Raw genomic sequence first — 18,757 nt, 5'->3', positions numbered from 1 at the left:
ACACAGAAAACACTCCGTTTAGAGTACGAAAAAACAAAATAGTGGAAATAAACGCATCATAGATAAAGTTATTGGAACAAAAGTTCATGAGAGCGAACAAAAAATCACTTATATAATTACAATCCCAACGTCTTTGACTTACGCATAACTTGAAAATTAAAATGTAAACAATTTCAGTAACTTAATATGGACCTTATGGATAAAACTGTTATTGTTTACTAACCTGTTAGTCCTCTCATACCGGGCATACCTACAAATGAAAAATAGTAAAATAATTTTATAAGATCATCATATCTAACATTTAAGAGACCAAATAAAATTCGACTTTGAAGAGGATTGCAATTGACGCCCAAAATCTTATAAACTGTTTGCCAATACATGTACAAATAAGCTATGCCTCGGGAATGTTAGTCTAAATTTTCGAAATTTCAACAAAAAAATAAACGGTTAAATCAAATCTTCATCCAAGGCCTGTTTATTATTTTCAAAAGAATGCCAAACTGAATGAATATTGTTTCATTATAATGTATCGCAATCCGCAATCTGCTCATATGCGTTGATTAATTCAGTATCTCTGTTGCAAATAAACTATGTTTATACATATATAAAGATATTCCTCTTTTTATATGATTGTAATGATAAATAACAATTATAATTATCATTCTTTGCAAAGACGTGTTACCATGTTTTCAAAACATTGTTCAACTAAAATAAAATACATAAATTTACCTTTTGGTCCAGCCGGTCCTGGAGGTCCAATTGGTCCAGGTTGTCCATCTTTACCAGATATACCTTAAACGACCATAATTGAGTTACATTGACATGCAAAAGAAGCAGTAAAAAAGAATACCAGATTTTTAATATTAATTGAACTAGGCTAAAACAAACTAAAATCATCAGAATATAACGGCCTCATCATTGCCGTTTGTATCACGCTAGAAAAGTAAGTCCTTATTAATTTAACTGTAAATAAAAGTTTTTTTTCTTTTTTGAGTGATTTTCAAAACGTTTCGATATGAGCAATATTTCGTGTTAATGTTGTCTCATAGAAAACATTTTGTTTTGGACAAAGTCCTCAAAATCTCAAAAATAAATTCATTTTATCATAACATTCAAACTTTTCAATTTTCACTGGCAGTTTTTATCATTCAGCTTGTTCGATCCTCTGTCCCTTCACCCAAACAAAGTTAATGATATACATGTTACTATAAAAACCGCAAGGGATTATTTCGTAAAAACAAAAGCATGATGTTAATAATTTAAAATCAAACACACAGAAACCTTAGCATGAAAATAATAATTGTTTATTTTCATATTTTAGATAAAATGTACATATTCATTGGCGGATCCAGGGGGTGTTCCGGTTGTTGGAACCCCCTTTTTTGGCCGATCAATGCATTTGAATAAGGACATATAGTTGGACACTCCCCCCTTTTGTCCTTGGTTAGGCCCCCCTCCCCTTTTAAAAGGGCTGGATCAGCTCTTGCTATTAGAGACGTTTCCAGTTGTCTGTTCTTAAGTCGGGTTGTTGTCTCTTTGACACATTCCCTATTTCAAATCTCAATTTCATATTTTTTATGGTCATATTGCAAAAAAAAAAATATAACCATAAAAATCACGACTTGTAATTTGTATAAACCTGCAAATCAAATACATGTCAAAATACTACAATGATAAACGCTTGATGTGTAGTTATGTGGCAGGAGTGTATGTTAAATATATGATTACTGTAATCTGTTCTTATAAATAAGTTACAGCATGGATGTATATATATGATTAAATAATATGACTAAGCAGCTGAATTCACCTGATTTTCCTGGCCTGCCTTTAAATGAATGAAGATATATTATTATACGGAATCAGCAAAAATACAAGTATGTCTTCAAATTACATCATGCCCGCTCGCATGATCACATTTCTGTGTTCTGTACAGTGATAGCAGGTTAAAACTCGTTAATTGTACACCAATTCATTTCATTACGCTATACTGAAGAGATGTATTATTGTTCACGTTGTTGTAACCGCAAATTTACTTATGATAAAAGACCTACTAGACAACATAATTTTAAACCATATACGAGACAAACGGAATATCAGACGGACGCAACAGATCAGAAAACACAACACCCTTCCGCTATCGTAAGCGTACGTAATACATAATTTGAGTAATGACAGAGGCAGTACATATTTCAAGATAATAATACTGGATCGATTATAGTCGTCTGGTTAAATAAAAGTCGATTGATAACATCATTTAATGCCTCTTTCAATACTGTTGTGCTATTTCTTGGCAGTTAGTATATATTGTCAATAGAAAGAGGAGTGCCCGGAGAAAACCACCGACCTTTAGTATTGAAAACATATACAATCCAATAATTGTCATTTTGGTTTATTTTGTTTAATATTTTAGTCTTAATATGGAAAGCATTACGACAGTATTTGTAAGAGTTAAAGTTAAATATATAATGTTGTTAACAAGTCATTAGAAAATTACATTTACATATATGTAGATAAGAGCATTTTATTACGCACATCCACAATTTTACTTTTGTATATTTTATCACTTGTTGTTTTCATTTCAGTTTCAGTTGTCGACAGGCATTTTTGATACTTTTGGCAAGTACATTGATTATTGCCTATACAATTTATTTTCTAAATAAATGATTTCATAAAATGAATTGTGATAACTTACCAGTTAATCCTCTCATTCCAGGCATACCTTCAAATAAAAAGAGTGAATATTACAATGGAAATAAAACGTTATAGATTTTCTGTCCGTCCAATGTTCTTCCTTTTCTTCATTTTGTTATTATATAACTATGTATATCGTTTATTGTTTGTTAAAGAAAAATGCCTTTACTTTCTCTTTTCCATTATAACACATTTTAATATGACTTTTAAATGTGACTATAATAATATAACAGAAAGGGAGTTGATCACTGTTAAAGGTCGAACGGTGGCCTTTTGAAATGTATACTCACCTCATTTTTTACTTGAAATTGGAATCATTCCGCATTTCCCCTTTTAACTCTTATTATATAGGTTTCAGTATGAAATGTATGATATCGCTTTTGTCTTTTTATGGATTGATAACTGTTGGACCAATTTTATGTTTTTCGATTACTTAGATAGTCCCTATAAGCGATTTTTATTATACAAATGTATATTATATATTTAGAAGTTGCAAGTTGTATAAGACATACATGAATAAGACAATGTTTTAAAAACATAAGAAGATGTGGTATGAGTGCCAATGAGATAACTCTCCATCCAACTAAAAATTTGTAAAAGTAATGATTATATTTCGCACATATTACCTAAACTTTTGACTTGCAATGATCTTAACCTTTGTATTTGAATTGCCTTCCAAGACTATTTTACGAATCTTTGTTAAATAACTTGCAAATATTTCTTAAAAGTCATAGTGGTTCAAAAGTGTTTCACATTTCGTTTCTATATATAGATTAGACCGTGCGTATTCCTGTTTGAACTGTTTTACGCCAGTCAGGTGTGGATCCCGGCTTCTTGATTCGGGTGTACTTTGACTTTTTATCATTCACGACAAGGGTTTACTTTTAGCTAATTGTGACTTTGAATTTCTAATATAGTAAGGCTTTTCTACCTTAGGATAATATTACTTTAGCTGTAAGCATTTTTTGTCTTCAATGCTTCAAAACTTTGTACAGTATGGGCTATCGTTATGTGTTTTTGATTCGAGCGTCACGAATGAGTCTTTTGTGGACGAAACGTCCGTCTGGTGCAAATACAAAATTTTAATCAATCTGCATCTGTGATGAGTTTTTTTGGATGAAGAGTTGTCTTATTGGCACTCATACCACATCCTCTTTATCTTTATACAAATAATTGGTTGATTAATTATGCATATATGCTCTAGATATTTTGATTGTACACAGCATGTATCATACCATTTTTGCCACTAGGTCCCTGTGGACCAAGTAATCCTGGTGCACCCCTTGGTCCTGCAGGTCCAACTATTCCATCTTTACCCGGTGATCCTAAAATATATAGCCATCTTTTGCATGAATGACTGATTATGTACATAAGCAATACAGTAGTTTTTGGACCACAAAATAAAACTACTATTTCAACACGTAATTTTATAATGTAGGGTTTGTCCTACAAATTTTGTGTACAGTTTGAAACGTTTGTTATATATTAAAATTAGTGTACTATAGCTATATTATCCAGGGTCAGAAAAAAATATAACAGCCCTTGGATTGAAATGTATACCACATTAAAAGTATCACTACTGTAAAAAGAACGTTTTTCTCATAGTAATACAGATAAAATTGCTTTGATTTACCTGGTGTCCCTGCAGGGCCTACTGGTCCAATCTTTCCATCAGCCCCCGGACTACCTGAAATAAATTTCATTGGAAAAAAGAAAAATTCTAATGTCAACTATCAAAAGCAAGTATGCAGCGTATCAAAACATGTAATACTTTATATGATGCAACTTGATATAAGAAGATGTGGTATGAGTGCTGGAGACTTGTTTCACACCGAACAGCAAGCTATAAAGGGTCCCAAAACCAGAAGTGTGTTCAGATTAATAGACATAACTTATTTTGTTCATCGAAAAGCCAAAATATTGTTTTGAACACTATATATTTCTTACAGTATAACAGCATACAAGATGAAAGTACTTAGTATAAAAGTTGCTTCGATTTTTGTTAAGAAATATACTATGATGTGTGTAAAATATCTAATGAATTGACATAGGAATTTATTCTCTTTTTCTGCAATATTTTACCAGTCTTATAAATTTCATAGCCATGTAAAGCAACCCGAAAAGGTACAATATAACATTATAATCTCTGTTTAGACATTTTAAATGGCAATTGTGTTCATGTAAGTTCATTATAGATTTTGAAAATGTTTACCTTTAATTCCTGGTTTCCCATCCGCTCCTGCCTTTCCTGTTTAAGTAGAAACACAACTTTGTTCTTAAACACTTTTTTCTATGGATTCCTCTGTTTTCATCTTTATCAATTTTCGTTGATTCAGGAAAATGTACATTATCAGAGATATTTGATATTACGGTTTTGAAAATATGTTTATCGAAAGCTTATAGAAAATTGCAATTCAACTATACCCACGAAAATCGAGACAATAGGTATCCAACGACATAATGAGTCAACTGTAAATATTTCGCGAGTATTAACAATAAAAGTAAATTTCATGCTCGCATAGTATGCATAACTTTTCACGAGTATTTCATATTTTTTAACTAAATAGATAGTTTGAAATAGTTCATTCAAGTTTATTTCAATAAAATGATTACCCAACATTGATGCAAGACTCCTGATAAATAAACTTTCGTGAAAATACACTGGGACTCAAATAAAATGATTTTTGAAACTGAAGTCTGCAAAATGCTTGATTGTCTGACAGACATCATATCTGTTAAGTTTGGGAGACTGTTTTTCAACACACAAATTAAACAGCATTCCCATTGGAATCAAATCTACTCCTCTTCTCGCCAACTTCAGAACTCGTTCAGTAGATTCTTAGTACAATTAAATTATCAATTGGCTTTGAATTTGATTTTGCCTTAAACTATTTTTTGTACTAGCGCCAATAATGAGTCTAATTGAGAATCGATATTGGGTAGGTGATTAAACGTTATTATGTTTATCTCATGTGTCAAAAGATAACAATCCGAATATAGATAAAAACAAGAATGTGTCCAAAGTACACGGATGACCTACTCGCACTATCATTTTCCATGTTCCATGGACCATAAAATTGGATAAAAATCTAATTTGGCATTAAAATAGGGAAGATATGTACTAAGTTTCCAGTTGATTGGGCATCATTTTTATCAAAAACTACCTTGCCCAAAAACTTTAACCTGTAACTCCCACTTTCATTTTCTTTGTTTAGTGGACCGTGTAATGTGGTTCAAAAGACTTATTTGGCCTAAGTATTAGAAAGATCATATCATAAGCAACAATTGTGCTAAGTTGCAAGTTGATTGGACTTCAGCTTCACAAAAAACTTTAATTTCTGAAACATAATGCTCCTCTTCTATCGTAGGTGGGGCATAAAAATAATGAAGACCACAACTGGTCATCAACAGACCAGAAAACATAATGCCCCTCTACTATCGTAGGTGGGGCATAAAAAAAATACTGAAGGCCACATCTGGGTCATTTGGGAAATTACTAAAAATATAAAGAATCTTACCAGGATCTCCCTTTGGTCCTGGTGTGGCACCTCCTGAACCTGAAATGATATCACAGGTTAATTCGCCGTTCCACAATCTAATGCATCCTGGGTAATATTTTCAAAAGGGAACACCAAAACGTCTTGATTGGTTAAATATGCCATTAACAATGGAAATTTAACCAATGACGTGACGTTATTTTCATTTTGTGGTACGAACAATGAAAGTACCCATGATGCTTTAGATTCTGAAACGGCCAATTATGATATATGGACAACTGTGTCGTTTCTTTTAGTAACATGTGGTAAATATTTAAAGGAACACAAATTTTGAATATAGTTCATACTAATGATACACCTATTTTGAACGATTGACAGAATGAATCATTTGATGTATAAACACATAATCATGATAAATAATCGTTTTTATTTTTATCTATTTTTTAAATTATTTTGTTATAGAAGTTTGTATGAAATAAATACTGTGGCTACCACATATTCTAGCAACATCGACAAGATGTTTCGATATTTTTTATATAATTTTCATTTGGATTTTCATTAAGATCTATGTATAATGTTCTACATTTGAGAATGCCTGAACCAAGTCAGGAATATGACATTTCTTGTCCATTCGTTTTTAATGTGTTTTGTCATTTGATTTTGCCATGTGATTATAGACTTTCCGACCGGATATTCCTCTGAGTTCAGTATTTTTGTGATTTTACTTTTTTTTAAGAATTTTTTTACTTTTGCAATGCTAAACCAGCAACAATCAATCGACCAACAATATGCAAATGCTGTTGAAGCAAAAATGTATTTTTAATATATTATATCTCACTGTTGAATATGTCATTTGATATTACTATCGACCAATTATTGATATTGTTATACATACCTGGTTTTCCTTGAGGACCTGCTGGGCCAATTGGACCTTTTGGACCTGAAAATAATTGCAAGAGTGAGAAGTTTAAAACATAGTCCAAAATTTTCCACTTACGGATTAGAAGGCTGGAGGATTAATATCAAAGATGTGGTATGGTTTTGCATACAACTTGGGTATGACGTATTTCAGAGGGAATGATATTCATATATGTTATGTATGGATATAAAGATTATTTTTAATTAATAATTTATTTATACATAAAACAAAAAAATGCAGTATTATTGTCAATGAGACAACTCTCCGCAAAAAAACAATTGACAATGATATTCACAATTATAGGTCACCGCACGACTAACAAAATGTAGCGAACCCATACCGCATTGTCAAATGCCTCAATGATAAAATTGAAACAATCCAAAACAGAATATTAAGGGCCTGATTTGTGTTACACAATGAACAAAACCAAATAAGATATTCATCAAAATACGACAACCATTTAATTACAAGTTCCTGACTTGCGATAGGCGCATTTATAATGTAGCGGGTAAGACTAGTTGTTAGCCAAACCCTACCACCAAACTGGAACAGGATTAAACAGTACACCATAAGAATATATAAAAATCAGTGAAAAAGGGCTGGACTTATCAGGTCGATATAAACATTCTTTTTTTATTTGTATGCACGTAAAATCAAAGAAAACCATCACTGGTTCTCATTTTAACACTGTATAAATAAACTGTTCTTTATAACTAATAGATTGATATTTGTCTAAAATCTTATATTGTCCCTAGATTTTTCAATTGTTTATTTTATAAAACAATAGATCCCAAAAAGATGACAAAAATAAACTATTTTCTGATTTCTAGTTACGCCTATTTAGCTTTATGCATGACTTTTTTTACAAAAAAAGAAATAATGATTTAAACTATTGGTAGGAATAATTTAGAAAACAGCTCATACTATTAATTGAAATGACAAATATAATTAAGTGCAAATAAGCTCATGTGAATGACATATACAAAACCAGCTACGCATAAAAAATGATGATCTTCATTAATTGTAAAACAAAAACGTAGATATATACGTATGAGTTCTATTTAAAAAAAAACTTTAATGACAAAAAAATCGATATCACAGATATATTAACCGTATGCATATATTTAGATATCTAGTTAAAAATACATATGAAATTGAGAATGGAAATGGTGAATTCGTTAAAAAGACAACAACCCGACCAAAGAGCAGATAACTGCCGAATGGGTCTTCAATGCTGCTTCAGCTGGCCCCTTAACAAAAGATGTATCCTAGCTCAGTGGTTATTGACGACATACTTAACTCCGAAATATAAAAAAAATGAGTATGCGTTATTATTAACTATTTTTCAATTTAAAATAAATTGCCTTTCATGAATTTTATTTCCGCCAAACTAACAGCATCAAAGGGTCGACAAAGGAGTTAAAAGACAAAACAAAAAGACGGATTATCATTCTTACATTTCTATTTACTTAACATTATGGTTGATTTCTCTTTATTGTACGGACAATAGAACTCATCTAGCAAAGTATCGATATTACTCTACGGTGTTAATAGAGACATTTGAAATGTTTTCCAGAGTGTATTTTTTCTTTAAACGGAATGTTATGATTTCTTAATAAAAAGTATTTATGAAAAAGAATATTCAAAAGGAAATTCCATAAAAACATAAATCTTTATCAACCAACTTGTAATTTATATACAAAATGTGCATAAACAAAGTTTTAAAGTGTTATTTGTAACATGACATGTTTATTAATTCCAAACAACATAATGAAACTGGCTGTAAGCAAAGCAATTACCATAACTAAAGGTAAATAACTAATAGATAATTATTGTATAAATAATTATATGGTTAATTAAAAAATGACAATGATTTATCACAAGATATTACTATAAATTTTACTTAATTAGATGTTTTTGACGGGAAGAAACATTTTTTTTTTAAACCATTTAACATTAACTAAGCTTTATAATATTAAAAAAATATTAACCTTTTTCTAATATTCAAACAAGACCAGAGAAGAAAGTAAAAAAAAAGGTTTATTGTCCATATTCACAGCTCATCTAGCAAAGAAGCGATACTACTCTACGGTGCTAATATCGACTGATAACACATTAAAAACATTTCAAATGTTTGCAAGAGAGGCATTTTTGCTTTAAGTGGAATGTAATAATTTGTGAAAAGGTATTTATAAAAAAGTAAATGCAAAAAGAGAATTCCATAAAAACATAAGACTTTATCAACCCACGAAACATTGAAATAAACTATTGTATTTTTGGTGGTCAGAAAATGATGACTAAAAAATGGGATTTAAGCTAGCGCTAAATGTCTTTCTTAGGGACAATTGTTTACATTTCCACTCTATTGACAACGAGTTAAAATTACAAAAAAACCCAGGTGCAGATTATATTGCATTATGTTATAATATACTTTCACTACCAAAAGGTTGTTATAGAAGGGCAGTGTCGGCCGAATGGTATAAATAATCTGTCATTCCTATGGTAAGTAACAGGTGCGCTCGACTCCAACACTTTTAACTGGGATTGGCAGTTTTTTTAACGAAGGTCAGTGGCTCTCTCATGATACTCCGACATCTTCCACACAAAAAAAAATTGAAACAGCATAACAAAACTGTATCTGAACAACAGCAATATCCCAATTTATTTTGTAAAACATGTACATTGTTCATCTTTTACCCTATTAAATATGATTTTAGGGAAAACGTTTTTGGGTTAGGTTTCTTTTTAACTCCTTTAAATATCAATAGCAAAACAATGTCAGTTATTTTGCAATTGTCATTAAATGCAAGGTAGTTAAAACCTTATGATATATATTTTTATTAAGTTACTAAGTAAGAAAAAGTTAAGACAAAAAGCGCTGACATTTAACATAAACCAGAAAGGACGTTAATGAATATAATCATGATTACATATTCTAATGTTAGAATTCAAATGTAATAAAAGTTGTACAAATGATGATTTTCGACAGGTAAACAGTTAAGATCTGGACTCTCATTATTAATGTTAAACATTGTTAAATGAAGGGACATTAGTCTGCAACTTCTTTCATTATAAACATTCATGGGATGTCAGTTTTATTGTTATTTATTAGTTGTAGATAAGTGCTTATAGTATCAAGAGTTAATATGTGACTTTTATCATAATTATGCATAACTACAAAAAACCGCATCAATTTATAGAGATTAATTGTATCTAGTATAAAAAAAAACTCATGTTAAGCAGCATGACTTTCCACGTGACCTAAAGTCATGTTAGTAACATTTTAGGCTGGATATTGCTTTTAACTCTTTTTTTGTAATGGGGTGATAAATATACCAAGATTAATGGGTTTTGTAAATGCATTACGGTATGGTCATAGTTATAAATTAATAGCCTACAAAATTTCGAATTTTTGAAATACTAAGGATTTTCTACCTCATGGATATATTAGCGTATATACAAAATTTAGTCCTGGTATCTTTGATGAGTTTATTTACCTTAGCTGTATTTGCCAGAACTTTTGGAAATTGTTGGTCCTTAGTGCTCTTCAACTTCGTAATTATTTCACGTTTTTGACATTTTTATTTGAGCGTCACTAGTGAGTCTTTTGTGGACGAGACTTGCGTCTGGCGCAAATACGAAATTTCAATATTAGTATATATGATTAGTTCATTTGTATTTTGATTAACTCTTTTTTTTATAAAGAAACAGACATTTCTACAAATAAATGATTCGTAAAGGAACCAGAATAAAATCAAAGGATGTCGATAATCTAACTAAACCTTTGACTCAGTAAAATTAATGAGTTTAAATCGCCAGGATTTGTAACGCATAACAACTCTTATGAAAATAAATAAATTTGATAAAAAGTGCTTTAAAATATTGCAAGAAATAATTAGAATTTGAAGTCAAATATGCCCGAAGCAGTTGCAGAAAAATTATCACTTTACTTTATATTAGTGGTCACAAAAAGATGAATTAAGTATATACGTCGTTAAAAATAACATTTGCATAACGACTTCATAATCAACAAAAGCACATTATTATTCAATTATAAACACTTAAATGTACGTGTCTCACAGGTGGCCAAACAATACGGCTTATTCCATCCTGATAATTCTAATTTAATACATTTATTGCATGTATTGCAACAATATAATTACACTATTAGTCATACGTTATGAACATACAGGTTATAGTGTTCAAACAGTAATTATAAGTCTAAGCTTGCCGACAAAGTTGATAATGACTTCATAGAAAGGAGTCAATAATTAATTCAAGACCCTTTAAAACCGAATTATCAAACACCACACCAATTTCAAACAGTTCGTAGTAGGTAGATCGAAACAAAAAGTCTTCTGTTCGGATATCATATTTAGCAAGGGTTATCTTTTACGATTGAAACAGTTTTCGTGTTTATAAAATTACTGTGTATGTGTTATGTATAATTTCAAACGAAATTATTGTAATCCAAAATAGAACACCCCCTGACGAGAAAATAGATTAAAATGATTATGTAAGATTTTATTTATTTGCAGTTTATTCCTAAGAACCAACGTGTTACCAAATCATATATTTTTAATACAGCGAATTACCTTATGCTTGTAAAGGAAAGCTTTACTGGGCTTACTTGCTTTGTGTGTGCAAACGTTAGCACAAGCATCGTAATACGTATTGACATCTTCAAAAAATAAAGACAAGCAGAATTAAACCTGTATATAGTATATCTAAATTTGATAGAAAAAAAGCAAGCACACTCACCAAAGTCTTACTCTAAATGCATAAACTCTTAGCAAAAAACTATAAATCAGCAATGGTTAGGTGGTATACCTCATAGTGACATTTGCAACACCTGACATCTTTTAAAAGAAATATATGTTGATGAAATAAATAAATCATTGTTGATGATATCAATCAAAATAAAATCATAATCACCTGGTAAACACATTGTTGTTGTACAATACGTATGGACAACATCAGCCTAGAAAACACAAAAGGAAAAACATACAAAATAGAAGAAGTAAACGTATGCTACGATATAAACATGTACAAGTAAACGAGTTTTAGTCTGAAATGGTCGTTTTGGTATATACAGGATCTTAAAATTATGTTCGCCTGCAGTCAATGTAGTACTGTTACTAACGTTAGGTAACACTTCAGTATAAAACTATTGACCAATATAATCATAGACTGGTTATTCGAGCAGATATCACTGACCCTAAAAGAGCGACGTCGTGTTACCCTATTTTGGGTTTGATATGTCTTGCCAAATCTTAAGATTTTTTTTTAACTCTGTCTTTTGAATATTTCAGTCCACATCACCGTCATACAAAGTAAACATTACTTATTAAAACTTGTTTTGGGTTTCTCGTTGTAAAACATGAGGTGAGTCAGTTCTTCGTATATCATTTACAGGATCTGCTTACCTTTTGGTTGATCTATTAGTTTGTCATGTTGTTTTGCGTGTACTATTGTGTGTCTGTTGGTCCATTTCGTATTTAAACGTTGTCATTTTCTTTTCTACTTTGAGTTTGAATGTCCCTCTTGCATCTTTTGCCTCTTTTTTGCAGAAGGTTCGCGCATTGTATTTGTTATCGTCAAATTCATCATCGTTTGAAATGACAAAATATTTGCATGATCTTTCTGACAATTTGTGCAACTGTTGCATTACTGATAACTGTTTAAAATTTATTCTTCTAAGAGTATATCCCTCGACATAATAGACTTACCTGGGCGTCAATTATAGCTTGTATTGCCCATTCTAAATCTCCAGGACTTGTAGATCGTTTCTTGACGTCCTTCAGTTTTTCTCTTAATTTAGTAACATTAGCTACATACTTTGCTAGCTCGTTTGACGACAGCTTTATGTCTAAATTTGAATCTGGAATGGATCTCTGAAACGATAATTATTAGTTATCAATTGATTATGTCACATGGCTCATAAGACTGTCATGTATCCACTATAACTTTATAACGACTATAAAGGTGAAAGAATCTACGCGAATAAACCAAACGATAGTCTTTTGGGCCTGGTTTGAAATTGAAGAACACAATAAGACTGACTGTGTATCAAAGGTTGACATCACATCAGCGAAGTCGCCTTACCTTTTTAGAATAGCTAGTAAAACATCCATCCGAATAGGTGTTGTTAATTATGTTCGAGTAAGATATTTCGAACTTGCTCCCACGTCTATGGTGTCGTGACACATCGGCGACGTTGCCTTAGTTTGAATAAGTGAAAAGTCATACATCAAACTGAATAGCTGTGTACTATTACGTATTACGTTAGAGTCAAATATAAAGAAATTGTTCCAACAACATGTAAACCCTATGGTATATGCTTAGTCTTGTCGGCCATATATTGGTTGGCCAAACGGGATTATCAAACAATTTTTGAAACAAAGTACTCCAATTATATTTGTAAGTTTTTATTTCATATTGATCCAGTACTGTCAGAGGTTAGATTTCGATAAAGGTTAACAATTGACGACAAACGCCAGTAAGTGTTATATAGTTCACTTGAACATTTGCAAGGCAAGTTCATAATAGAGATATGTATTAAAGCATGCTTAGAACAGATTGTTAAACTTTCTTTCAGTGAAAAAGGTTTAATACAAATGATAAGCTGTCAAATAGAAATGACATTATTTGACATTAATCGAACATTAAATCGCAGCTTTCAATTCAAATTTTTATATGCAAATCATTCAAAAAGCATTGCTGATACAACAATATATACGAAATACGTGTTTTTGAAGAGAAAATCTTTAAAATATTAAACGAATAAAGATCGACGCCAGCCAAGTCTGTAAATATTGTTTTAAATTATAATAAAACATGTTTGGTAAATAACGATCATTTAAGTGCAAATAGAGTTAATTGTCTGATAAGTAGTCCTACAAAGTTGACATTATTTGACATTAATCGAACATCAATTCTCAGCTTTTACTCAACCTTATTTGGGAATGAAATCTTTCAAAAGCATTGCTGATACTATTATGTTTATTTCAAGCTAGTTGTTTTTGTTGGAACATATTTAAAAAATCAAAAGTATGCCCCTTACAATACAAAATATCAAAATATATTTTAGCATTCCATTTTGACTTTTTTCAAAAGACTAACAACTTCTAAAAACTGACGTATAATCAGGAAGATTTTAAATCCTCCTCTAAATATTTGAAAGATTTTGCAACATTATGCACAAAATAAATTCTCTTCTGAACGTGTGTGCATATGGCGTTCGATTTGTTAACGTTTTTTTATATTTCAGATCCATATCATCGAGTATACAAATAATGATTAGCTCTATACTCAACTTTGTTATCCAATGTTGTAGAAACTATTGCCTACTCCGTACGTCAAATTAATGTGGATATAAATCCTAGCTAACTATGATTTTACCGTCCACTCTTTCCAAGCTAATGATTAAATTACAATGTGTTAAAACTCCATGTAAGGAAAATAAAATTGAGAATGGAAATGGGGAATGTATCAAAGAGACAACAACCCAACCATAGGACAACAACCCAACCATAGACAAAAACAACAGCAGAAGGTCACCAACAGGTCTTCAATGTAAAGCGAAATTCCTGCACCCGGAGGTGTACTTCAGCTGGCGCCTAAACAAATATATACTAGTTCAGTGATAATGAACGCCATACTAATTTCCAAATTGTACACAAGAAACTAAAATTAAAAAAATACAAGACTAACAATGACCAGAGGCTCCTGACTTGGGACAGGCGCAAAAATGCGGCGGGGTTTAACATGTTTATGAGATCTCAACCCTCCCCTATACCTCTAGCCAATGTAGAAAAGTAAATGCATAACAATACGTACATTTACAATTCAATTCAAGAGAAGTCCGAGTCTGATGTCAGAAGATGTAACCAAAGAAAATAAACAAAATGATAATTATACACAAATAACAACAGCCTATTAGCAATTAATTGATATGCCAGCTCCAGACTTCAATTAAACCGATTGAAAGATTATGATTTGATTATGATTATGAATATCAGGTACAATCCTTCCCGTTAAATATCGATTAAGTGATTTTCATTGGTTGTTGATTGACTAAAATGTCTGTTTTTACGAACCACTTTAGCATAAATCAGTTTTTTGTTTATTTTCTTTCAATCTGTTTGTCATGTTGTCATTGCAAGGCCTCTGGTACTATACAGTATGTCTTTGACTTGAACAGTGGTATACTACTATTGCCTTTGTTTGCCTAATTCATGAAGGATGTACAATGGTCTATAGTTATACACAAACGCGATGAATGACGAATAGCTGTTTCATGAGCAAGCATAACACATCTAACTATTTTAATAGAGTATCATTGTGAAATAAATGTTTTGTGTGTTGATTCTTTCAAATACGAGGACATAACGTGACAATTTCTCGACATCTGTAATGATATAATTTTATATTTTAACCTATGTTTTACCGATCTCCATCAATAACGTAATCATATCACCGATTTTTCTTTCTTCGGTTTTCCTATGAATTGTTCATACAAGATTGCTTAACTGTATATAAGAAGGAGATAAAATAATTTCATTTCCAATTTGTGTGCTTAATTTACAAATTTATTTGACCTTTATTAGATACTTTGCTAAATATTTATGATCACTCCATTTTAAGATGGCTTTAGTTGATACTTCTAATAAATTTTATATAATATTATGTAAAAACCATCAATACTAAACGAGTGTGTCATGTCAGGTGTATGTCGTCTTATTTGTCAGTCAAACATTTTTAATTAAAATTCAGATTTTTTCAATTGTCAGAAGAATCCCCCCCCCCCCAAAAAAAATATCAAAAACCTACTTTCTGTTATTTTGATTGGATTTGTCATGTATTTATGTTGTCAGTTTCCCTAAAAATTAGGGAGATAACTGTTCGTTGCATTAATACAGCCTGCGTTTTCACAAGTATTTAAGTAATTATTCAGTAGAACCGCATAATAGATTGTTGCAATAACTAGTTTTTAAATAAAATGTGTACGTGTCCTTTGGAACTTGTGGTTTAACATGTACAAAATAAACGGACCATATTTTTAAGTTATTATATCGTTTAATTTATTACTTTTGTACAAATTTAATACATAGCATCGTGACGATTAAACTACAAATGTTTGTTATGCATGTCGACCTGAGACTTTTGTAAAACTGGGCGTATATACCTAATAGTATATGCTTCATTAGTTAGAAACTTTTTAGCATTAACCGAGTTAAGTGCGGATATAAAATAACAAGATCTTTCTACTGTATGTTAATGTTAATTAAACTATAGTATTTAATTGTTATTATCCATTTTTAAAATCTAATTCAACAAAAATCAACCATTTTATAGTCAATGTGTTACGGGAAATTGATTATAACGACAAATGAGCGATTCAGCAGATTTTCGTCCCTTTGTTTAGACAATTTTCATGAAAAAGTGTAAGTCCAGTTTAAGAAACTAGCTATTCTCACAATGATTTCTGAAATGCAAAGTTAAAACGGCTCTTTTCATGAAGACAATTATCCACTGTTAAATTAAAGTTACTTCCAGTAATATTTTCTTTACGCTGATTCAAAGGATACAATATTTATAGAAACCTCTAGTTAAATAAAAAAGATAAATACTACTTCCGGTTTCATTTGTTCAAGAAATATACGGTTCTAGCACTTATACACAAAAGTAGGGCAAACCATAGCTACTTCCGGTTTATTAACTGTCACTTCCGGATGACATTTTCAAGGTCATTTATTTCAAACCTTATGCCAAAAAAGAAATATGTTTTATCAAGCATAAATATTGATTATAGGAACGATCAAATTCTTGAACTTCAAATTTAAATGTGATCTGTTTTTACCTAAATGTCAACCTTTATTTGCAGCGATAACACGCAAAAGTCAAAACGTTTGTTTGTAATCGTGTATAATATGAAAAAGGCATCAGTATCTACAGGTATTTCTGCAACTGTACGTAATTCTTTTTACGATTAATGTTCAATTATCATCTTATTAATCAGTGACCAAAGTTAGTTTCATTTTCCTAAAAAACGATCTGAGTTTGCAACTTTTAAAGGTGAAGTTTTTTTTAAATGGTTATGGCTTGGTGTTTATCTAAAAAAAAATTAAACATGAGATTCCTAGTAGTGAAATGTTATAGCAGGAATATTGCAAATAATGCATACATTTCGAAACATATCAAGTAAAACAGAACGAAAAATCGAACAGACCTAAAGCTGAAAGCATATGTTTGTTTTTTTCTCGTTAAACGTGTTAGTTATGACATCGACTACAAATAACACACCAAATGCGAAGACAAATAAATGGTTAAAAAAAAATAACCAAATAGGCGGAAGATGCCAAAGGGAGAAGCAATACTTATAAACCAAAGAAAGACCGACAAAAACCTAGCACAAAACAATATTGACAACAAACATGAAACGTCAAGCAGCTGTCGACTTAACACCCATGCAAATTTTTTAAATATAAACAAAATTGTTTTACCGCTGTTCAATAGGCATGAATCGTTTAAGCAAAAACAAGTCCGATCACAAAGTGAAACCGAGTGAAACACGTCAATTTTAAGAGGAAAACGACGGAAAAACAGAAACACTGAATTGCAACAAAATCAAAATCCACTATTCAAAGGCACGGACTCAAAACACCAACTTTAGGAAATCTCTGGTGCTCTTAAAATAAATCCTTATACGTATCCAGTACAGAATCAACACGCACTAACTTACTGAGGTTTTTAATCATTTCAAGGTTGTAATCTTCGAACAAAACTCTACTTACCGACGATCTGTGAGAAGTATGAGACGACCCTGGTAAACATGTTTCTTCAAGTGTTCTAACTCGATTCTTCAGTAACGAAATATCATTAAACTGAACATATGCCGTTATTCCGAACGAAATCACAATTATAAATAAAGATGTGGATCCGGCAAAAATCACGGAACGGATTCCACCGTCCTTGATATCTCCAGATTCGTGCATTTATAACTGTCTATCCCATCGAAATCATTAAATCGAAGCCATCAAACTCAGAAAAAAATCCATACGGCTAAAATAAATGATATTAAAAGGGAAACCTAAAGGGATGGACTAACGATATTTAATATTCAGTCCACGTGGTGTATGCACAAGTGTAATTAATTTAAGACTTGTCTCCTAATTAGCATTAAAGTTGAAGTCGTGTCTTTGGTGTCATTTGTCTAAAATCTTTATAATTGTAAATACAGTTCACAAATACAAAGGGAGTATGTATATACATGTTTATGTCCAAGAAATATAATGTTTTAATCGGAAAATAACTCCTTGAATACATTTGTGATATAAAAATAGATAACAACAAAATTTTTGAATATGTAAATTGAACACAGAAAATTGCAGGTATTAAAAATATAAATAGTAGTTTTTTTGTTATCGTCATGAAAAATGGCAACGAGTGTTAATTGATATTGACTGCAGACAAAACGTGTGAACATCTGTATAGGACACACCCATAAAAATAGACATGATGGTAAAAGAAACAAAGTTTAAGACGGTTGACTCACAATCTCGCGCAGTAAAAGATAGTTTTAATAATTGCTCAATACAAAAAGGAAGATTCTATCAAATGCAGTTTATTGCATTTTTACAACAATTAA

The 18,757-nt window shown here is 31.0% G+C and overlaps 1 protein-coding gene across 1 annotated transcript in view; it reads right to left on the bottom strand.

The window, feature by feature from the left end:
- The window catches only part of LOC134717801 (uncharacterized), a 41,352-nt gene extending 23,114 nt beyond the window's left edge, over positions 1–18,238 (bottom strand). The window contains exons 1-12 of the mRNA XM_063580294.1: positions 17,904–18,238; positions 12,837–13,001; positions 12,043–12,088; positions 7,084–7,128; positions 6,210–6,248; positions 4,904–4,939; positions 4,325–4,378; positions 3,927–4,016; positions 2,693–2,719; positions 1,808–1,825; positions 730–792; positions 224–250 (exon numbers count right to left, since the gene is read on the bottom strand). Of these exons, the coding sequence (XP_063436364.1) occupies positions 224–250; positions 730–792; positions 1,808–1,825; positions 2,693–2,719; positions 3,927–4,016; positions 4,325–4,378; positions 4,904–4,939; positions 6,210–6,248; positions 7,084–7,128; positions 12,043–12,088; positions 12,837–13,001; positions 17,904–18,104 (811 nt within the window). The 5' untranslated portion in view covers positions 18,105–18,238. The remainder of the gene's footprint in view (positions 1–223; positions 251–729; positions 793–1,807; positions 1,826–2,692; positions 2,720–3,926; positions 4,017–4,324; positions 4,379–4,903; positions 4,940–6,209; positions 6,249–7,083; positions 7,129–12,042; positions 12,089–12,836; positions 13,002–17,903) is intronic.
- Between the last annotated feature and the right edge of the window lie 519 nt (positions 18,239–18,757).

This window comes from Mytilus trossulus, chromosome 5 (assembly GCF_036588685.1).
Source record: "Mytilus trossulus isolate FHL-02 chromosome 5, PNRI_Mtr1.1.1.hap1, whole genome shotgun sequence".
NCBI classification, from domain to species: domain Eukaryota; kingdom Metazoa; phylum Mollusca; class Bivalvia; order Mytilida; family Mytilidae; genus Mytilus; species Mytilus trossulus.
This window is presented reverse-complemented; position numbering and strand designations above follow the sequence as displayed.